The sequence below is a fragment of the Notolepis coatsorum genome, assembly GCF_963971535.1.
Source record: "Notolepis coatsorum genome assembly, chromosome: 19".
Taxonomy (NCBI): domain Eukaryota; kingdom Metazoa; phylum Chordata; class Actinopteri; order Aulopiformes; family Paralepididae; genus Notolepis; species Notolepis coatsorum.
In genome coordinates, this window is record NC_140183.1 from 73,252,832 (window position 1) to 73,277,241 (window position 24,410).

The window sequence follows — 24,410 nt, forward strand, 5'->3', positions numbered from 1 at the left end:
TCAATTCAGAGCAGAGCAGTATCCTAATGACTTTTATGCCTCCGGCGATAAGGTGTTTTGCTAATTCTGTCAACGTTCCGTGGACTGGAGCCACAAAAACACTTGCGACACTATTAGCTATAACGTTAGGACATGATCGCTTCTTGCTAAATCTAGTGCACCCATCCATTTGTTTAATGCAAACGAGTCATTATACACTGCCCGTTATAATCGAAATAAACTTAAATAGCTATGAAACGTTTTACAGTACATAGGACTATAGATGGAAATGATAGCTTCTTGCTAGATCTGGTTGATTGATTGATTGAAAACTTTATTAACAGATTGCAGAATGGGTACAATACAGTACAGCTCAATACACACAAGTGTTAAGGGGATGCAGACCAGAGAAAGACTTTCGTCTTGTTTACATCAGGGTCCCCCATTTTCAATTCATTTGTTTAATGCAAACGATTGTCATTATACACTGTCCTTTATAAACGAAATAAACTAAACTAAAGGTGCCTAAATTATGCATTACTATATTTCATCACAATAAAATAGATATAGCTATAGCTACTGACATTGTGATAATGTCAGTAGTAGCTAGCTGTATCTATTGTTTACACTTTAAATGTGTATTTTTATTTTGTCACAATATTATTTGAAAAGTATTGTGTAAAATGTAACTGTATTTCTGAGTTGCAGCACTTAAAAACATTAAATGGACTGTTATATCATATTCAATTGTAGACATTTATTCATTCCCACTTATTAGACACTATTTCTGATGGTAAAATGAGCATAAAAAGCAAAATACAGAATTCTGAAATATTAAAACGGAAAAAACGGAATTTGGGAAAAAATAAAATGGAATTTGGAAAATAATAAAACGGATTTCATATGGCTCTATTCTACACCCTCCCCAGGCCGATAGTGGGGCAATGCGCGCAATGACCAGGAAGGGAATTGGCATAACAACTAAATTGGGATGGGTGAAAAATACAGAAAAGCCCCCCCAAAAAAATTAAGATTTGTAGTTGCCGGTCTAGTCTACACTAGTAGACATCACTAATGTCGACACGCATCAGAACAAGATAACCTGCACTGAGCCTCGACGATGACTTGACGATGATTGTTTAAATCCATATACAGATCATGAAGACCCTGACGGCCCTGCCCATCTCCACTAAGAACATGTTGGAGGAGAGTAAGGTTCTGACCTGCATCCAGCGTTGGGCCCAGACGCACGCTCTCCCTCAGCCCACTGAACTGGACGGCTACTCCAGCGAGAACACGTCCCGCGCCCAGACGCCCCTCAACACTCCCGACGGCTCCTCCTCCTCCGCAGCCAAGATGGGACCGGAGTTGGACAGCGACACCCCCAAGAGGGCCGTGTACCGCCGCCTCAAAATCATCAGCGAGAACAGCCTGGACAGTGCACTCTCGGACGCCAGCAAAGCGTCCGACGGCAAGGAGGAGGAGGAGGACGATGACGACGACGAAGAGGACGACGAACAGGTCAAGGCGGAGCCGGAGGGTGAAGTCCCGCCCCCTCCCCCACCTCCACCCCCGCCTCCGCCAAAGGAAGAGCCGATCAAAGAGGTAAAGGAGGAGAAACGGGAAGAGGCGGAAGCTGGTGTAAACGCTCAGCTCCGACTTCAGCAGGAGGAGGCCAAGGAGAAAATCGAGGACATGGAGGTAGAGAAGAAGGACGATGATGCAAAAGAGGAGATGGGTGAGGAGCCAAAGGAGGAGAACGAGGAGCTGAAGGAGGCGAATGAAGGGCAGAGGGAGACCACTGATGAGGAGCAGAAGGAAACTGACGAGGAGCAGAAGGATACTAGCGAGGAGCAGACAAAGACTAGCGAGGAGCAGACAAAGACTAGCGAGGAGCAGATGAAGACTAGCGAGGAGCAGATGAAGACTAGCGAGGAGCAGACAAAGACTAGTGAGGAGCAGATGAAGACTAGCGAGGAGCAGATGAAGACTAGCGAGGAGCAGAAGGATACTAGCGAGGAGCAGATGAAGACTAGCGAGGAGCAGACGGAGACTAGCAAGGAGGAGACGAAGACTAGCGAGGAGGAGACGAAGACTAGCGAGGAGCAGAAGGAGACTAGCGAGGAGCAGAAGGAGACTAGTGAGGAACAGAAGGAGACTAGTGAGGAGGAGAAGGAGACTAGTGAGGAACAGAAGGAGATTGAGGAGGAGCAGACTAGTCACACACTGGAGGGGACTGTATTACTGGAAGGAGAGCAGCCTGACACTGAGGCTCCTGAGCCAGAGAGTCTCTCGGCTCAAACTGAAGTCACCGCGCCTCTCGTGTCCGACGTGGCTCCGGACGGCAAGGAGCCGCCTGGCGAATCTGCCCCAGAGGTTCCCCCCAGCTCCGACACTCCAGAGGCCAGCGCTGCCCCCGAGATCCCAGTGGCCCCCGTGGAGCCCTCGGCGGTGGGCACTCCCTCACAGGATGAGGAGGAGGGCGTCTCTGATGTGGAGAGCGAGAGGAGTCAGGAGCCCCAGGTCAACGTGATGGACATCAGCGGCATGGCCGCCATGCTCCTGGACAGCTGGAAGGACCTGAAGGCAAGGAGAAGTATAGACCGTCGTATGCTCAAACACAAGTATTAGGGCTGGAAGATTTTATTTTTTTTACACAGATATTTCTAACCAATGCATTTTTCACCACTCCATTTAATAAATAATTAAATTAAATAGAAATAGAAATAAAAACCTGCACACACAGGTTTTACAACATCTCTCAATAAAAATGCTCATATGAACCGATGTGATGGCAGGCTGCAGGGATCTCTCCATGGTCCTGATAGAGAAAATACTCCATATACATGTGGACAGGGCCATTGGTCATGATGTTAACACTTTCCATGTGTTTACAGGCAAAACAGAGTTTTTAAGAATCTCTACCCTGGAAGGCATTTTCAACGTTTTCACGTGGACGGGAGGCCAAACGCAGATATACACTATATCTACCCCTAATATTATATTTGCTAACTTTTTCTCCATGTATAAGAATGAACACACTACTGTATTCAGTAACATCTCGGTCGCAAACAGCAGGTCATTGTCATTAAAAGACAGCTGTGGCCCATGCAGGGTTTCCGGTATTTGACCGGCAAAATCTGTTGAAGTCCGACATATTTAATCTCTCCGGTCTTAATGTCCGGTGAAAATAATTCCCTCTAAGCACAATTTGATTATTTGAATTATATTAAAATAGGCTAAAATTAAATAGCCTATGCGATGAACGAAACAATCATTACATTTGTTTCATCGTTGCTTCACCAAGCAGGTCTAATAATGACAACGATGTGTCAGCGGGAGCTCGCTGCTAGATTTGCGAGTGCATGCAGCTGCAGAGCCACAGAACCCACCAGCTGTGCCGGCACAGTGCAATACTCCAATTCAGCCATTGGCAATTCAGCTGTTGGGTGGGGGGCGCTGCTGAGCGGTCCCCAGATAGGGCCTGAAAACAGCTGAATCTGCGGCTCTGCAGCGGCATACTCTCGCAAATAAGTCGTTGGGAGGTGGAGAGTCATCACGCAAACCCACGATAATGTTGCCGTCTCTCTGCCAAATTTCTCAGTTCTTCGCTTGATATAATTAATACAAATGTCCAATATAACGGAATTCATTAGCTCATAAAAATGTGATTATAACAGACTTATTATTTTATTTGGAATATAATGACTGTATACGCAAAAGTAGCCTAGTTTTAAGTTAAAATGTTATAAATCTACATGCCTTGAGGATGTCATTCTTTATATAGCCTGCCTATCAATTGTTTTTAAGCTCAATAAACTCTGACCGGAATTTCTCTCATTTGACCGGTAGATTTAAATTTACCGGACCCTGAGACCGGCAAAAAAAATTTCTAACGGAAACCCTGGGCCCATGAGCTGTGGCCTTGCATTGTGTGGCACAACACGTCATGATGATACTTTAGATTGAGACTTCTGAAGTCAAACTCATCTTCATGTTTCTTCATGCTCCAGGAGGTGTACAGGATCCCCAAGAAAAGCCAGGTGGAGAAGGAAGCAAATGGTAGGTTTTGATGGCTGTTTTGATTTTGTTGGCCGTTTCCATTTGATGGCTGTTTCCATTTGATGGCCATTTCAATTTTGACTATTTTCTGTGTGGCTTTGAGTTACTTGACTCTTGTATTTTCACAGATCGTAGCCGAGAACGAGACACAACGCTGGTGCCTCGCACTCCATCTGGCAGCCGGGAGCGCGAGAGAGAGAGGGAACGGGAGAAGGACAGGGATAGGGAGAGAGACCGAGACAGAGAGAGAGAGAGGGACAGAGACCGAGACAGAGAGAGGGACAGAGACCGAGACAGAGAACGAGACCGAGACAGAGACCGCGATTATGACCGGGACAGGGATCGAGACTGGGACAGGGAGCGGGACCGCGACCGCGATCGGGCCCCGGACAAGCCTCCGCGCAGCGCAGAGCGACGGAGGAAACGTTCCTCTTCCCCACCGCCCTCTTCCTACGAGAGGACGAGCCGGCGGACGGAGGAGCGGTAAGTGGAAGACGCAACTGAAAAAAAATTACGAATATCACATCTTCCATCTAGAGCGTGATGGAGGGTTTGTCACTGACTCTTCCTGTTTTGCGTTTTTACAGATTCGACCCGTCCAATAGCAGCAAGACGCCGCGCTCAGTCGGCGGAAAGGAGCGTAACAAGCTCTCGACGGAGGAGCGCAGGAAGCTGTTTGAACAGGAGATGGCCCAGCGTGAGGCCCAGAAACAGCAGCAGCTCCAGCAGCAGCAACAAGAGCAGCAGCAACAAGAGCAGCAGCAACAAGAGCAACAGCAGCAGCAGCAGCAGCAGCAGCAGCAGCAGCAACAGCAGCAGCAACAGCAGCAGCAACAGCAGCAACAGCAGCAGCAACAGCAGCAACAGCATCAGCAACAGCTCCAGACTATGGCTTACGACCACACTCTGGCCTATGCCTCCAGTCCCGGCTTCATCACCTACCCCCACGGTTACCCCCTCCAGACCTTCCTGGACCCCACGAACCCCAACGCGGGCAAAGTGCTGCTGCCGACTCCCCCCGTGGACGCCATGGCCGGTGCCCTGAACTACGAGGAGACGCCTCCTCAGCCCCTCATCTCGGAGCTGGGACTGCCCTCTCCTTCCTCCACCTCGCAGGCCGCTCCGGTGTCCAACCTCTCTCAGCACATCGCCGCCTCCGCCCCCATGGAGCTCGTCGCCGGGGCCCCGCAGCAGTACGCCCAGCCCCCCACGGCGCCGCAGGACCCGGGGGTAGCGGTCCACTCTGTGCCGGGGGCGCAGGCGGCTGCCCAGGTGGCGGGCCAGCAGAGCTATGCCACCCTGTGGGACCCCGCCACTCAGCAGGCGGTGACGGTGCAGACCCAGCCGGCGCAGCAGTACGCCGCCGCCCAGGCTCAGGCAGCCATCTACTACCAGGGCCAGCCGTGCCAGGCCATCTACAGCATCCCCACCGCCTACCCTCCCAGCGCTCCCGTCATACAGGTAGAGCGGCAGCAAGTCGCACACACACACACACACACACACACACACACACACACACACACACACACACACACACTCTGGGCCTCGTTTATCGAGCAAGATGCTAATCGATTTGTTACTAAAGCATCTTAATGTGTGCAGGGAAATACATTTTGGCTGCAAATTGAATGGTACACAGAGTCATTCAAGATCATCTTTATCATGGATGTTCTCATATGTTTAAGGATTCTAAGGCCGGGTGGCTGGGTGGCGCAGCGGAGACACTGGAATGTGTGAGCCTCCCACACGTTACACCTCACCAATGAGAGTCCGCGCTGGCAGGTGCATGCATTAAAGCGTTCCGTCTCCAGACGGATTTCAGTCTTTTAAAAAAAAAAATCCGTCAATTTGATTTAGAGTCTGACGGATAATATGATTTGTAGATGCGTAGGGCATTTTGACCATTCTAACCAATCAAACGTGAGCTTGACGCACACACGCTGCTCGCAGTGCCCTCCCCCTCACAGACCTGTCTTGTCACAGACCCGTATCATTTGCACCGAAGATAGCAAGCGTGCAGGTCCTCTTTTAACACCACTGAAGCATTAAACAATGGCCCAGTAAACTATTCACTTTAGTTTACTACACGAGGCGTTTTCTAACGTTATCTAGCTGGCTAGCTGATAGCTCATAACATAATTGAAATTCGTTTTTGAAGCTGTGGCTAACGTTAGCTAGCTACCGATCTTCGGGTGGCTAACGTTACTGTAACTGTAGCTTGCTAATACGGGCTGTCCTGGCTGGCTAACTTTTACTTTGCAATGGAGTGGAGCTAACTAACTGTACAAATCGATGTGATTGGCTGAGACTGTATTTTGTACGGTTGGCTGCCTGGCTGTTGTGGATTTGGGTAGCCAGCTAGCAGCTAACATCAACTTAACGTCAACACTCTGTTGACACTCTGAGCGAGTTTGCCGACAGCAATGTAACAAACAATATGGTCCGTGCGGAACCATTATCCCCAACACATAGTTATTAGCTAACGTCAGCATAATAACGTTAATGGAAGGAGTAAGCTGGCCACTAAAAAGAAAACACACAGTGTTCTCAGACGAAAAGGATGAGCGGCACCACCCAACAAAAGAAAGTGTCGAGAGGAATGGAAGTTTGAAGATAGCAGTATTTCAAGAGACTGGCTAGGCTACAGTATGATGCGGGGGCTGTAGACGGTGGTGAGTTGTTAACTTGTTCCGTGTTCCGCAACTATGTCAAAAAGAAAAACAGAAACAACACATTTGTCATTGTCGTGTTACTTCACAGTACAAATATCAACATCACACAGGTGTATCTGTAGACGGTCTCCTCCCCACTGTATATTCTCTCCCCGTATGTATCTTTTTTCTCCCACCCACCCTAATGTACAGTCTCCTCCCCATCACAATGTATATAATCTCTGTTAGGATCTATGGGTAACAGTACTCTATATTTGCATATCGTATATGTCACAAATGTAACATTACTATATACCTGCAATCCTATATTAACCTATATAATATATATATCCTATATAACCTATATATCTGCAATCATTACTATATACCTGCAATCCTAAACCTATATATCCTATATAACCTATATATCTGCAACCTGTTAAATATTGATTGATTGTTATAACAGATTGCAGAATGGGTACAATACAGTACAGCTCAATACAATTGTTAAGGGGGTGCAGACCAGAGAAAGACTTTCCTCTTGTTTACATCAGGGTCCCCCATTTTCAATTCATCATAACATATATGACATACATGACATACAGATAGATAATACTGCTACATCTATACATTTATGATTATGACATACCAGATTTACAAATACAGTATTGTTTGTGAAATACAATAGAGTCTAAAAAAGAGAGTATATACATTTGATGAAGAAACTGTACATTGGAGGAGGTTGGGTAGGTTGGGTGGAGGGGGGGGGGACTGTACATTGGAGGTGGTTGGGGGGAGGGTTGGGTAGGCGGGGTGGGGGGGTAACTGTACATTGGATTATCGACTAAACCGAAACAAGTAGGCTCCCTTAAAACGCCAACGCTATTAAAAAGAAATACAGTGGAGGTTAAAATAAGAATATGACTTGGCCTGAAAAAAAGTTCAGTCAGGAGATTTTTTTTTGCTTTAATCCCTGCAGGTGAAAAGAAGTGGCTGGCTGACTCTGCATGTATCGGAGGGGACATGCAATAGTATCTATCAACCCTCCCTAGACCGACCAGTGGGGGGCACATGCGAGCAACGACCAGGAAGGGGAGGGGGGAATTGGCACGACTAAATTGGGATGGGAGAAAAACACAGAAAAACAGGAGGAGAAAAAGTGGATAAAAAAAATGATTCTAAGGCCGAAAGTCCTTCACCATTTCACATGTAGGAATAATGATAACTAGGGGCATTACTTAAATTAGTTTTTATTATCCTCTGAGGTATGTTTTAAACTTTTCCGGTTGCCCTTGTGAATGACTGATGTGTTTTCTGTAGCATATCACACAAGACTGATTTATTTATTGTGTCACAAGTGTGGAAAATGACTCTCACACACACTTACACACTTGAATAGGTTTAGGTCATTTCTATCTGACCGTCCTCTGTGTTTCTGTAGGCATACACTGAGCCCACTGCCAGCTACCTGCATGGCCAGCCAGTGTACCCAGGCCACCAGCAGGGGGTGGTGGTGCAGCAGGGAGGCACAGTCACCACCATCGTCACCGCCCAGGCTGTCCAGCAGGTAACTCACGCACTAGACACGCCTACCATCAAAGCTAACTATATTTCTATAAAATGTATAAGAATCCATTAGGGCTGTCCCCGACTAAGGATTTGGATAGTCGACTATGATTGGCCAAAATTTGCCATTAGTCGACTATTAGTCAACAAAAAAAATATATATATAATATTATAATTTTTTTATTACATTTTTTTTTTATCATTCCATTTGGGCTGTGGCGGTGCTTAATGTCTGAAGGAGTCGACTGAAGGCTTCTTGTCCTCTGCAAAAGCATGCAATTGGTCCACTGATGGATACATCTTGATATTTGTCTAGTCTTGTGTGTTCATTAGATGGGTGAAATCCTCTTTCAGTGCCTCTGTGCCTGTTTTCTTAGGCAGTTAGCCTCTGGTACGCATGCCATTAGCGTTAGCCACGTTCTAGGCCTCTTTTCTTTTGGAAAGAATGATACATTTTTTTGTTTTTTTGTTTTTAGTTCTTTATAATTATTTAAAAAAAATTATTTGACTAAGAGGTTGGCAGTTGACTACGGCTCCTTTCGACCGATTAGTCAACTAATCGACTAATAGGGGTCAGCCCTAGAATCCATCAATAAATAAAACTGCTGATGATAATTTCATGGAATGTGAAAACTAATATTTGAAAGGTATTCTGCTCACATAGACCGCTCCTTTTTATTTTTAGGTAACTGCTGCCTATCTTAGTCTGGCCACAGGGGGGAGTAATTGTTCTATGCATAAGGGCAATGATAATCATTTGAAATGCAGTTAAAGGTATAATCTGCCATGCTGTGAAACGGTGATGGTGAAGAGCCGCTCTTGGTGGTCTAATGTGTGGGTTGGAGTTGAATTGGGATATGGGAGGGGTTACTATTGCTGGTGACACCTCGGTTTCTACCAAGAGAGAGTTGCCGATGAAATTTCGTCTCTGCACTTGACCGATCCCGTCGTCCTTCCACCCAATGGCAGCCGGGACCAATCCAAGTGCTCCTGTCTGTCTTCGTCAGGGGCGCAACAGCGTTAGCGATTTGTTCTGCATGCTTTTCCAGTGGGTTTATCTCTTTTTCTGGAGGGGAAACCCTTGCGAGCATGGGGGGGAGAACATGCAAATTCCACATACGCGGCAACTTGGTCCCCAAGTGGGAATAGAACCCAGGACCTTCTTGCTGTGAGGCGACAGTGTTAACCACTATACCACCGTGCCACCCAACAAAGTGCAATACCAAGTGGGGCTCTTTTGCCTAGATGTCGCTGTTTGACTGCATTAGACATTCTCCCTTTAAGGATAGATATAATGAAGGACTAGGCTTAATCTCCGGAAGATAATTCACCTGTCATGGTAGCTTTTATGTAATAATCATGGGTAAGTAAATAACGGGGGGGGGAAGCAGCAGGCTGTAGTAGGTACTTTGAAGTGATGTGCTGCTAATTCTTTCTATCCTGATTCTTCCTCTTCAGGAAATGATGGTTCCCAACAATGTGATAGATCTGCCTCCCCCTTCTCCCCCTAAGCCCAAGACCATCGTCCTGCCTCCCAGCTGGAAAGTGGCACGAGACCCTGAGGGCAAGATCTACTACTACCATATTGCCACCAGGTTAGCATTCCCTATGTGTGTGTGCATGTGAGAGTGCGTTTTTTTAATGTGTGTGGGGTTGTGTGTTTGTCCAATCTAATTGTTTTCTTAGCTGTGTTGGCTAGGGTAATTATTATTATTATCTATACCAATTTGGGTTCTAGTACAAGTTGCTGAAGTTGCTTGTCTCTCTCCAGAGAGAGACAAGAAGATGGATACCAGTTTCCTCTCTGCGTTCAGTAGAAAGCTATCTGGCTGCATGTTAGCCTATCTTAGACCGTCGTTAGCACCCCGCTAACGACGGTCATTTCATGTAATCTAGCGTTGATTTCAGGATGATTAGATAATCAGCCGAAAAATTACAACGTGATGACTGGATTACAGTAAAATGCCTTTTTCTTGTCTTTTTCCTGGAATTACTGAAAAACACCCAAACCATACTCTATTCAAAACGGTATAAAACGGAAATGTACGGATGAAAAAACAATCTGTCTCTGGCATGTTGACTAGAAGCAACTCACTGAGACTCGACGGCGTTATTAGACCCATAGATATAATATAAGATATATTTATTTTTAACTTTAAGCATTCGCAAATGTCACAGTCTAAAACTATATCCATTGAATAAAGACCTGGCGATGAATGGGGTATCAGCGCCCCCTGCTGCTGGCGTGTGTTAAAGGTGAGAGTTTTATTGTCAACAGCTCACTGTTATATTCACCAGTTTTCTGTTGTTGTTATAGTCTACAAGATGTTGATTATGGCACATATTGAACCGCAACAGTACACTGTATCTATCGCCTCCTGTCTCACCTCTCCTTGATATACACTATCACTTTCACGTCCTGTCTCACCCCCCTTGATATACACTGTATCTATCACTTTCATGTCTTGTCTCACCTCTCCTTGATATACACTGTATCTATCACTTTCACCTCCTGTCTCACCTCTCCTTCATATACACTATATCACTTTCACCTCCTGTCTCACCTCCTTGATATACACTATATCTATCACTTTCACCTCCTGTCTCACCTCTCCTTGATATACACTGTATCTATCACTTTCATGTCCTGTCTCACCCCCCTTGATATACACTGTATCTATCACCTCCTGGCTCACCTCTCTTTGATATACACTGTATCTATCACTTTCACAACCTGTCTCACCTCTCCTTGATATACACTGTATCACTTTCACATCCTGTCTCACCCCCCTTGATATACACTGTATCTATCACCTCCTGGCTCACCTCTCTTTGATATACACTGTATCTATCACTTTCACAACCTGTCTCACCTCCCTTGATATACACTGTATCTATCACCTCCTGTCTCACCTCCCTTGATATACACTGTATCACTTTCACATCCTGTCTCACCTCCCTTGATATACACTGTATCTATCACCTCCTGTCTCACCTCCCTTGATATACACTGTATCTATCACCTCCTGTCTCACCTCTCCTTGATATACACTGTATCTATCACTTTCACAACCTGTCTCACCTCTCCTTGATATACACTGTATCACTTTCACATCCTGTCTCACCCCCCTTGATATACACTGTATCTATCACCTCCTGTCTCACCTCCTTGATATACACTGTATCTATCACTTTCACAACCTGTCTCACCTCTCCTTGATATACACTGTATCACTTTCACATCCTGTCTCACCTCCCTTGATATACACTGTATCTATCACCTCCTGTCTCACCTCTCCTTGATATACACTGTATCTATCACTTTCACAACCTGTCTCACCTCTCCTTGATATACACTGTATCTATCACCTCCTGTCTCACCTCCCTTGATATACACTGTATCTATCACCTCCTGTCTCACCTCTCCTTGATATACACTGTATCTATCACTTTCACAACCTGTCTCACCTCTCCTTGATATACACTGTATCACTTTCACATCCTGTCTCACCCCCCTTGATATACACTGTATCTATCACCTCCTGTCTCACCTCCTTGATATACACTGTATCTATCACTTTCACAACCTGTCTCACCTCTCCTTGATATACACTGTATCACTTTCACATCCTGGCTCACCTCTTTGATATACACTGTATCACTATCACCTCCTGGCTCACCTTTCTTTGATATACACTATCTATCACTTTCACGACCTGTCTCACCCCACAACGCCATTAACCGGGGGTCCAAGTATCACTTCTAACGACATAACGAGCGGTGAACTGAAGGCGTTCTCAAGCTGTCCTGCCTGAAAGAGAAACACTCTGCTTTCATGGCAATAGAGGGAATGAAGGCAGGTGGGAGAAACCTCTCAATATTGCTCGCAACTCAATCTCCTTGTTTTGTCTACATCGTTGCCTAGGTCCTTCTAGCGTAAAAACCGCAGCTATGAAAAGAGTTCAGTCAAGTAGGCTACTGATAGCGGCACCATCTGTCCAGGATCTTAATGGTAGGCCCTTGTGATTCTGACCAATCGGGAACCGGTACCAAATTGGGTAACGTGACGCACGTCTTGCTTTTATTTAGCTTCAACCAAAGTCAGTGTTTTGTTCATGTTGTTGTCACGGGTTTGGGAGGCTTGACTCCGCTCACATGCTTGGTCCGATGCTCGCCTACACACTCACGCATGTGTTTTTCAACAATGGGGAGTCAGTCTGTCAGTCAGTCAGTCAGTCAGATGGTCAGTCAGTAAGGGACATCCACGCCCCAGGGCCGGCCAAACGCAACAACAAAAGAACACTTATTCTAAGTATTAGCCAGGCCTGTATTTCTTTTGAGTTTGGAGAAGAAATATGATTCAATTATATATATGATTATTAAAAAAAAGAGATCCCAGGCACTAAAAAAATATATAAGGAAGGAAAATATCTTTAAAAAGCCTTTATTGTGTCGCGGCTAGATGTTTTAACCAAGCTGGTCTTCATTAGTAAGTTGCTGCGGGTTCTCACGTGGGTTCTCACACAGGTTCTCACGTGGGTTCTCACGCAGGTTATCACGCCGGTTCTCACACGGGGGCTCACACAGGTGCTTGATGGAGGGCAATCCAGAGATCTAAGAGCACCTCACAATCCTTTGCTAAACAATTTATTCACCGTAGACGTAGAGTGCAGGGTTATTTCTAATATTACATTATTTCCGTCCATCAGTGGTGGTAATGCTCTTGCTTTGGTGTCTCACATCACTGCTGAAATGAATATGGAAGAAATGTTGGTTACTGAGTGTATGTCTGTCTTAAGTGACATTCACATTTCTGTGGAAGAAAGACGTTTTTGATTGATTGATTGAAAATTGTATTAACAGATTGCAGAATGGTGTTGGATTCTGGCATTCAGCCAAACTTATCTCATCATGGCTCCTTCGTGACTCTGTTGTGTTTTATTGCAACCCCTGATAGTACATCCATAGTCATAAGAAACGACACTGCAACTTGATCTCTTTCCTTAGATCCTCATGTTTATTCTTATAAACATAGCCTCGTGCAAGATGTGGTCATCGCTCGGTGGTCGTCGCGGCCTAGCTGTTATCCAAAAAGCCTTCCCTGTCGTTGTGGCACTTCAATCCTCCTTGAATCTAACTTCCCCGGAAGGAAACTCGCATTATAATATTCTCGCCATAGCAACGACAGGCCCGGCCCCTCTTTTCGTTGCTATGTGACACGCTGTCTTTTGACCCAAATCACTATGGCAGCAGTGATGTTGATATTAACTTACCCCAAACAAACGCTGTGGCTATCAGCTGTTGATGATAACAGCACAGCCTCATCTGCTGGGGTTAGTCAGCTCCTAACACACACTCTCTCTCTGTTATCCTCCTCCTCTGAGATGACTGAGTAGATTCTGTCATCCACCAATATTTTACATTATATACCCACCAATATTTTACATTATATACACCTTGAAAAACATAGACATCCTTCAATGGTTACAATACAGTACAGCTCAATACACACAATTGTTAAGGGGATGCAGACCAGAGAAAGACTTTCGTCTTGTTTACATCAGGGTCCCCCATTTTCAATTCATCATAATTTTCAATTCATCATAAATCGGCCATTGTATTCAACAGAGAGGGTTTTCCCACCAGATCTATGCGCTTATTGAACCCCCGGCGTTGACCTTTCAAACTAATGGCGTTACAGTAGGTTGTAGCCACTGGTCATTTCCAAAATGGAGACAAATCGGCCTGCTTGATCAAGGTCGGGACATTTAAAAACAACCGAGGTTTGCTGCACAATACAAAGTACAAAAGTCATGTAAATACAATACTAATAAAAATACAACACAAGGTGCACAATTTACACAAACTGAAATAGTAATGCAGTCACTACTACACATATAACAATACGAATACAACAGAAAAGTACAATATAGAACGCACAGTGAAAATACTGTAGAAGCATGGTTTAATTACATGCTCGAATCAATTTAAAAAGGGGAGGTCATGTTTTCATGTACATTTTGAGAGGTATTGTATTTTTGTATTTATTTTCTTTCATTTTGTGCTCGAGCATTGCACTATACAAAGTGGCGATCAAAGCGCCTCTCATGCTGAGATGTGAATGTCTCATTGCATTCCTCCTTCATAACCTCAGGCAAACACAGTGGGACCCGCCACAGTCCTGGGACGGGGGCAGCGATAACGCCAGCATCGACCATGAAGCGGAGATGGACCTGGGGACTCCCACCTATGACGAGAATCCCTCCAAGGTGAGATTTTAAGTCGAGATAATTCTCCATGTGCCGTTTCATCTAGGGCGTTGCACAGAACGTTTGTATATTTCTATTACCTCCAACATGGCTGACTGTGAAAGTGTTAAGCACTTTTCAAAGAAAATGCCTAATTTCTGTGCAGTGGTAGAATAGATGAAACATTGGAAAATTGTGATATTACTGTTCTACTATGTTTTTTTGTTTGTTTTTTTACAAGGTCCAGTAATAAAGACACCTCGATTTAACATTAATTAAATCTAACATTATTCTAACACTTTATTTCTCATACATCAACACATTAGCAACATAGTTGTTTTGCACATAGCAACCATTGTCTCTTCCAGCATGGGGTGAGAGACAACGCTATGTTATTAGGGATGGGCATGAGTAATGTTTCCCCAGATCCAGTGTGCTCTAGTCACACATGCTACCGATTTGTATTATGTTTCGCTCCGCGGACATAACAATGCACAGCAATATCTCCGATGCTTAATGCATAGTCAAAACAGTCGGTTACCATTTGTAATAACTACATTACTTCCACTCTGTCTGCAGCAGGTCTCTCCACTCATGGAATGGCATGTCTGTATCAATAGTATATGAACGCTACTCAAATTTGGAAATGTGCAAACATGAACCGCTGTTATTATCTTTTAGATAACACTAAGCTAAGAATGTTAAGTGTACTATCCCATGCTCCACAGCTTCCAACTTACAGTTCTTCTCGCAGGATTTCAGAGCAAGTTTTCTGTTTCATTGGCACAACGCACTTTTGTGCTTGACGTTAGGGGTGGACGGTATGGTCTAAAATGTATATCACGGTATAATTTGAAGCATAGACGGTAACGGTATATATCACGGTATCAGTGTTTCCGTTAGAATAATTTTTTTTGCCTGATAGGCAGGCTATATAAAGAATGACATCCTCAAGGCATGTAGATTTATAACATTTTAACTTAAAACTAGGCTACTTTTGCGTATAAAGTCATTATATTCCAAATAAAATAAGTCCCGAGTCGAGACTCCGTGCTGCTCCCATTGCAAACAGCGGGGCTGGATTTTGCTAGAAGCATATGTAGCTGCAGAGCCGCAGAGCCAGTGGCTCTTTCAGGTCGTTCAGCCGTTTGGTGGGGGGGCGCTGTTGAGCGGACCTGTGACCAGACCTGAAAGAGCCACTGGCTCTGCGGCTCTGCAGCTGCATGCTATTTCGCAAATCCACTGCTGCAGCCGTCCTCCCGTCGTTATCATAACACTACACACATATCATAATGTTTACAGCAAACTGTAGTTGATCACCAGGTATGTTTTATTAACGTAGAATAATTCATATAAGAAAAACGATAGGTAAGATCTCTTACCTTTCTCCACTGGTTAAAAATGCCAGGAACTGAAATTGAAACTTGCTGTGCGCCGCGGTGATATGTGTTTATTATGAAATGACAATTGCGTGTTGACACGCCCAGTGCGCCCACTGCGCGAAGCCTCCTAAATAACTTTTTCCAGTTTGCACATATCTATTATCTATGACTAATTCGATCTATTTTTAGGGGCAAATGCGATTGAAATAGTCGCGCTGTGGTTACATGACGTCATTGCTATTTTAGAGCTGCACTACCGGTTACACGGTATAGTCAAAATCCATACCGTAGAGCAAATTCATACCGTTTATACCGTTTATACCGTCCACCCCTACTTGACGTATTTGGTGGTAACTAGGGATGTCCCGATCTGATCACGTGATCGGGATCGGGGGCTGATCACGTGATTTTCAGAAGATCGGGATAAAAAAAAAAGAACAAAAATCGGAATAAAAAAAAAAAAAAAAAATTATTCAACAAACATGACCATGTTCACGTCTTAAACTCATACTGAGGCCTTAGTTTTGGTTTTAAATTGCATATCATCATTAATTTATTTATTGTCACAGAGCAGAAGAATTTTGCCAAAACAAACACATTTCCTTTGATTTAATTATACATCAAATGATTTATGTCAAGGATGAGGGACATCCACTAGTTGCAGAACTTGCAGTCACCTGATTTTTACAGACGATGGCGCCATTGCTCATGAAGCAGCAGGTTCGAGGCGGAGTTTTTAGATTACTCCGGTTGCAATGCCTCGCTTGAATGAAGTTAACTTTTCACCTGGATAACGTCAACATTCAGGGTGAATGTAATGTGAGAAATTGGGATGGGAATTTTTTTTTTATTATTATTATTATTATTATTATTATTTTTTTATATAATTTTTTTTTTTTTTTATCGGATCGGGAAAGATCGGTATCGGTAGATACTCAAAATCACATGATCGGGATCGGATCGGGAGCAAAAAAATGTGATCGGGACATCCCTAGTGATTAGAACATTTTAATTATAAAAATCGAGCACTCTCAAAAACCACCCGAGTTCATTTGAAACGGAGAGTACATGAGTAATCGATTACTCACGCCCATTCCTAGTTGATACATTTACTCTATTGTTTTTTTGGTAACCGTGACTTTTCCTCTTCCTCTCACGCCACCATCAGGCCAAACATTCATTATGCTACTTGTAACTCCAATAGCTTTCATTAAAATCTTTTCATATTAACAGTGCAGATTCATAACCCCTAAACTCCTAAAGGATGAACTCTCCTGATTTTGATGACCCCATAACCTTGCCTGTAGTGCAATATTATTGTGTCATGATTACCATTTGTTCGAATCTTTTATAATTTGCTGTGCAAATTCATGATCCCTAGAAGAAGAAGCCTATTGATTTTGGTGACCCCATGACCTTTCCTTTAGCGCCACCGTTGGCATCCATACACTTATACTGCACGCAGTGTGGTGCAGCCATGTGTTGGATCAGAGAGGCCTCTGGCTGTGGGCTTTCCCCCTTAACCAAAGTAACATCTATCCATCATGTGTTTCGTGTGATTCGCTTAGTTTTGGAGGCATCTGCTGTAGAGATATCTGGCGTCACTCCAATACAATGGAGCTGAATGGCACTCAAAGCACACAAAAAATACATTCGTAAAGCATTCCTGTCTCTTTTTCTCAAGATCACCCGCTGACTCGTCTAAATTGTCCTCCTTTTAATTTTGGGACTACAGCACAGAAGGATCTGAATAATATACTGATATCTTCAGGAAGCGATACGTTTTGAATGCCACTGTACAAGCGAGAGAGAAAGGAGTGTGCTGGCTGGCTGGATAGGCAGCTGAGCAAGAGCCTTGGCTCACATTTGTGACCCAGTCTAGCGAAAATGCCTACAAGTCTCCATTTTCATTTTCCAGATTGTGAAAGTACAGAATGTAAGCTTTCAAATGATGTGTCATACTTTGAAATCTGAGAATGTTATTATTATGATGTGCTCAGTTTAAATCTTGTAACCTGTCTTTTTTCTCAGAGCCTGAAGCGGTGAAAAGTGCTCTCAAAGGTTTAACACCTATGTGAGTTTTTGTGGTTGGGGGCGTAGACAATGCCTCCCATCCTCACCTCCTCCCTGAATAGTATTAACATAATTAAGTGCTGTGACAGGCATGCTGTCAATGTCATGACAGATCAGAATGGATGCAATCATGCATCCACTCTTACCCCAAAACAGGGGGGGGGGCATAGAAATCACAGATTCATTCTGCAATTAAATCACAAATCACTGGACGTACCCGGGTGATAATATTCCTGTATAATAAAGCTAAACTCATGGAATGGACTGTCACTGTTCGGTTGGTGACTCTTGGGTAGGTTATGACCCAAACTGGCATACAAGGAAATGTGCTGTAGCACTGCTTTACATAGGAGTAGATATACACACTAGATTCAGTAAATAGGAATAGATATTCACACCAGATTCAGTAAATAGGAGTAGATATTCACACTAGATTCAGTAAATATGAATATGAGTAGATATTCACACTAGATTCAATAAATAGGAGTAGATTCAGTAGGAGTAGATATTCACACTAGATTCAATAAATAGGAGTAGATTCAGTAAGAGTAGATATTCACACAAGATTAAATAAATATGAGTATAGATATTCACACCAGGGTTTCCGTTGTCCGGTAATTACCGTTTTTTGACCGGCAAAATCTGTTGAAGTCCGACATATTTAAATCTCTCCGGTCATAATGTCCGTGAAAATTATTCCCTCTAAGCACAATTTGAATTGTATTAAAATAGTTACATTTGTTTCATTGTTGCTTCACCAAGCAGGTCTAATAATGACAACGATGTGTGTTCTATTATGATATGTGTGTAGTGTTCTGATAACGACTATTGGTGAAGCGATGTCGAGATTCATTTGGTTTGGCAGCGGGAGCTAGATTTGCGAGAAGCATGCAACTGCAGAGCCGCAGAGCTGACAGTTGTGCGCGCACAGTGCAATACTCCAATTCAGCCATTGGCAATTCAACTGTTGGGTGGGTGGCGCTGCTGAACGGTCCCCAGACCGGACCTGAGAGCGCCGCTGGCTCTGCGGCTCTGCAGTTGCATACTATTGGAGTGTTCTTCGTTGGGACTGGGAGGCAACTTTTATATTTCACGATAATGTTGCTGTCTCTCTCTGCCAAATTATTCGCTTTATATAATTAATACAAATGTCCTATATAACGGAATTCGTTAGCTCATAAAAATGTGATTATAACACACTGCTGTATTTAATGTCGGGCCGACTGCCCAGAGACACCTATTTGATTTAAAGTCAGCAGCAGCACGGAGTCTCTGGACTTATTTGATTTGGAATATAATGACTATACGCAAAAGTAGCCTAGTTTTAAGTTAAAATATTATAAATCTACATGCCTTGAGGATGTCATTCTTTATATAGCCTGCCTATCAATTGTTTTTAAGCTCAATAAACTCTGACCGGAATTGATCCCATTTGTCCGGTAGATTGAAATCTTGCAGGACACGGAGACCGGCAACAATTTTTTCTAACAGAAACCCTGATTCACACTAGATTAAATAAATATGAGTAGAGTAAATATTCACACTAGATTCAGTAAATATGAGTAGATATTCACACTATAGGTTCAGAGCTACTGTACCTGCTATCAAAGGAGTAGAGCTTCTCCCCCAGGAATTGACGCCTACTCTCTCTGACTGGGCAAAAAGGCTGCAGATTTGGGACTGACTCGCCATGCAACGGCGGTGGGACCTGCCGCTTTTCTGAAAAGAAGCTGCAATGTCACTGCGCTGAAAGGGACTCTAAACTAAAACAGACCTTCCACTGGCATTGTGCATTTGATATGCACACTGCGCATAGGTATAAACTTGTACTCGCAAGTCTGGTTTTCACACGCACAGCCGCGCGTCCTTTGGGGGAATGTTATGAGAGTGTTTGTGGAGAAAATGTTTGGACATTATCAGTGAGGTCCCATACAGCAGGCTGGAATACCGCGCAGGGGATCCTCAGTCCATGGATTTTGCGCTCCTCGACCGGGGACCTTGTCAAACCTGAGCGCGCCAGGCCACGTATACTGACAATCTCTGTGCGTCCATCGTTAATGACTCTCTGTGTGGATGCCTTTACCTGGCTCAGTGAATCTGAATAAACACACAGCGTGGGCGTACCTCCCAACGCGCAGCTCTATTCAGATGCAAAAATAACCCAGCCCCCCACCTCTCCTCTGTGGAGAGGACAAACTGTTTCAAAACAGCCTTTTTTAAACACAGAATTCTTACAATTAGAGTTATTATATCTGTTCGCTGTTATACATACTAAATATGTTCTTCAACTCTCGAACTGTAGTTATATAATAAAAAATAATTATTGTGTCTCTGTCATTTCACCCTGGCGACTTGTAGGCATCATCACCAGACTGGGTCACATTTGTGTTAGCTCTAGTGTCCCTGTCTCTCTCTCTCTCTCTCTCTCTCTCTCTCTCTCTCTCTCTCTCTCTCTCTCTCTCGCACACATCTCTCTCTCTCGCACACTTCTCTCTCTCGCACACATCTCTCTCTCTCTCGCACACATCTCTCTCTCGCACACCTCTCTCTCTCGCACACATCTCTCTCTCTCGCACACATCTCTCTCTCTTGCACACATCTCTCTCTCGCACACATCTCTCTCTCTCGCACACATCTCTCTCTCGCACACATCTCTCTCTCTCGCACACTTCTCTCTCTCGCACACATCTCTCTCTCTCTCGCACACATCTCTCTCTCTCGCACACATCTCTCTCTCTTGCACACATCTCTCTCTCGCACACATCTCTCTCTCTCGCACACTTCTCTCTCTCTCGCACACATCTCTCTCTCGCACACATCTCTCTCTCTCGCACACATCTCTTTCTCTCGCACACATCTCTCTCTCGCACACATCTCTCTCTCTCGCACACTTCTCTCTCTCGCACACATCTCTCTCTCTCTCGCACACATCTCTCTCTCTCGCACACATCTCTCTCTCTTGCACACATCTCTCTCTCGCACACATCTCTCTCTCGCACACATCTCTCTCTCTCGCACACATCTCTCTCTCGCACACATCTCTCTCTCTCGCACACTTCTCTCTCTCGCACACATCTCTCTCTCTCTCGCACACATCTCTCTCTCTCTCGCACACATCTCTCTCTCTCTCGCACACATCTCTCTCTCTCGCACACATCTCTCTCTCGCACACATCTCTCTCTCGCACACTTCTCTCTCTCGCACACATCTCTCTCTCGCACACATCTCTCTCTCGCACACATCTCTCTCTCGCACACTTCTCTCTCTCGCACACATCTCTCTCTCGCACACATCTCTCTCTCGCACACATCTCTCTCTCTCGCACACATCTCTCTCTTGCACACATCTCTCTCTCTCGCACACATCTCTCTCTCTCGCACACATCTCTCTCTCGCACACATCTCTCTCTCTCTCTCTCTCTCGCACACATCTCTCTCTTTCTCTCTCTCTCTCTCTCACACCGCACGGTGATGAATGAGAGATGAACGTGATATATGATCGATGATGTGCGGCTACTCCACAGACAATGAAAGGGCCTCAGACAATGAAAGGGCCTCAGACTTAAAAGGCCTTCACTCTAAGGGTGCTTTCTCACTCACCATTCGGGTCCGTTCCGTCCTTGGGTGTGAACTTCCCCCCTCCCTCTCCCCCCTCTAATTTGCATACACACTCGGGCTGCGGTTAGACTGACTGATGTTTTCGTTTCGTTTTGAAGATGAGTTTCGCTTTTCCAGGTCGCAACGTATCGGTAGGCGAGTCAGACATTCGTTTTGCAACCTGAGCACTTTCGTTTTGTCACCTGAGCACAGTGATGTAGTACACTGCCAAAGCAGTAGGTGGCAGTAGGTGGCGAACATGAAGGCTATTGTCAACCAATCAGAACTTGAATGTGCCAATACACTTCCTGCAAAGAAATGTCAACACGCCGCCATCTTTAAATGCTCCGGCTATTTAGCCAATGCAGCACTTATTTTTCAGCAAAGTGTAATAAAAGTGCAATAAACAAAACGGATACATTCACTGTGTGTTCTGCCTCTCATTTGTTGATGAAACAAAACTAACATCAACACAATTGACCACCAAGAGCGGAGTTTAGTCTCATCTGCGCTGATTTTGTTAGCTTACATGCTAACGCGATAGGAATATGCCATTATAACAGTATAGCATTGTGGCTAGCAGATAACGTTAGCACACGTTAGCCAGCCAGCACCAAACTGATGATATCGGGAGCTATCAGTAGCTAGATAACATTAGAGACAACGCCTTGTGTATTAACTCTTTCAGTGCCACGCCTGGTTTTCCGTTTTACCGCTTGAATGCCACCATCGGCGCCAATGTTAACGTTAATATCGCCTAATCTATGTTTTAAATTATGGCTATGTGTCTAATCTGCCCATCGCATTATCAAAGACTATTTTCCAGTCAGTGCTGTGAAGACCGATTGTTTTTTTATCGCGTCGTTTCCATTTCAGAGCAGTTAGAAAAGCCCCTGTTTTGATATAAAAAACAGCTAATTCTGGAGCATTCTATGAAAATCGTCTTTTAGTGGAATATTCCACAACGTTGATATTCGTCGGCCTTTTTATGAATAGTTTTCAAATAAACGCTAGATGATCAATATTATACGTGCACGCAAGCACATTACGGCCGCGCACTGATAATCGCTCCGTTGATTACCTCACAGAGTTTTACAGTGAAACCGAAAGAAGACATTTCACAAAACAGCTTATAACTTCATCAAACTTACTCCGATTATCCTACCACTGATAACATAGAGTCCTTACCTGACATCAGATGGTATCCAACTGGTATATTCCAATTCCTGATCACCATTCGAAAAAATCGATACGTGTATGGATCCAACGCGACACAGTAGATCTCTATGATCCGCGGGGATCTGAGGCTCCAGAATGAACTCTGGTAACCCCGGCTGGATCAGTGAACTGGAAAATGTGGAGTACCGGATTTTTTTCCCCATTCATTTTCATTGAGTCCATTCCAAAATCACTTATGTCATCTGGGAGACGACAGGGGGCGCTTTTTTCCACAGTGATCGTCGGCGCCCCTCGGCTATACTCGGGTAGGCTCGGGTGATGCAATAATTTTTCAGATCGCAAAAAAAAAATAAGAAATCCGAGAAATCTCGTGAGTGGCTAGCAACCACCTATAAAAAAACACGAGAAATCTCGTGAGTGGCACTGAAAGAGTTAAACAAAGGTGAATAGATGACTGGGCCATTTTGTTTAATGCTTGTTATGTTGAAAGATGAGCTCTGAGCTAACAGGGTCTGGTAGCTACGGTAGGTAGCTAACGTTAGCCAGCTGCTCATGCAATCGTTAATGCTAGCAGAATGAATGGATGTAAACTTTATTTAACATATCGCAGAATTGGGGGGGGCAGGTGGCGCACGGAGATTACGTTCGTCACCAACACCGGGAGACACTAGGATTCGCCTGTTCGAATCCAGCTCCCGGCGTTGCTATCAGCTTGGCTGGCCTCTCACACTGATACAATTGGCTGTATCAGGGGGTGGGAAAGCTGAAGGGTGGGTCCTGGGCGTTGTGGACAGCGACCCCTACAGTTCGGTCGGGGCGCCTGCTCAGCAAGGGTTGGAACTGAGGAGAGATAGTGTGGCCTCCCACACGCTACACTCTCCCCGGTGAGAACCTGCGCGGCCAGGTTGGCCTGCCCCAGGCTGCACATGCGTCGGAGGAAAGCATGTGACAGTCTCCGGTCTCCCGGACCAACAGTAGGGGAAAGTACGCAACAACCAGGAAGGGTGGGATGGGAGAAAAATCGGGAAAAAGGAGGGGAAGAAAGATATAAAAAAAAAAAAAAACATATCGCAGAATGGGTACAATACGGCTCAATACAAACAATTGTTAAGGGAATGCAGACTATTGTAGCTTGGACTGGGGTCCTTATAACAATAACTTGACAACACATGGTAGCTGCAGCTATAGCTCTGTCACCGGACGTTGGTGAGGGCACGCAGATGTGGGTATCTACTGCGCATGGGCGTTGAGCAACAACGGCTCCGCGCAGATTACACAACACGTTGTCGGCGAGTTTTGGCGAGTATCCAAAACGGAAACACAATTTCAGCGTTTTCAGTAGGGCCAAAACGTTTCCTGCCAAAACGGCATTTCTATCTAACAGGGACAGAAAACCTATTCAAAACGAACACAAAAACAGTCTGTGTAACAAGGGCCTCAGTCTCTCTGGGTTTTGTTTACGGTTTGCGTTTTTGAGCGTGTAAGCTTGCCGTAGGCGATGATGTCACGCTCGAAAATGTAAACACAGGAAGAGTGTTAACATGGCGGTGGAGACTGGATGCTGATATAAAAGAAACAAATAACCAATAAATATGAAGTTATATTTGAACCTCTGTTGTCAAGCCTTGTCAATATAACCCACCCCCCTTTTCTCACAAATGGAACTGGTGTCGT

At 44.6% G+C, this 24,410-nt stretch overlaps 1 protein-coding gene across 1 annotated transcript in view; it reads left to right on the forward strand.

The window, feature by feature from the left end:
- setd2 (SET domain containing 2, histone lysine methyltransferase) overlaps positions 1-24,410 on the forward strand; it is a 66,955-nt gene that overhangs the window by 32,078 nt on the left and 10,467 nt on the right. Inside the window, exons 13-19 of the mRNA XM_084336029.1 lie at positions 1,135-2,565; positions 3,993-4,041; positions 4,170-4,524; positions 4,629-5,502; positions 8,134-8,259; positions 9,717-9,853; positions 14,413-14,527. Coding sequence (XP_084192155.1) covers positions 1,135-2,565; positions 3,993-4,041; positions 4,170-4,524; positions 4,629-5,502; positions 8,134-8,259; positions 9,717-9,853; positions 14,413-14,527 — 3,087 coding nt within the window. The remainder of the gene's footprint in view (positions 1-1,134; positions 2,566-3,992; positions 4,042-4,169; positions 4,525-4,628; positions 5,503-8,133; positions 8,260-9,716; positions 9,854-14,412; positions 14,528-24,410) is intronic.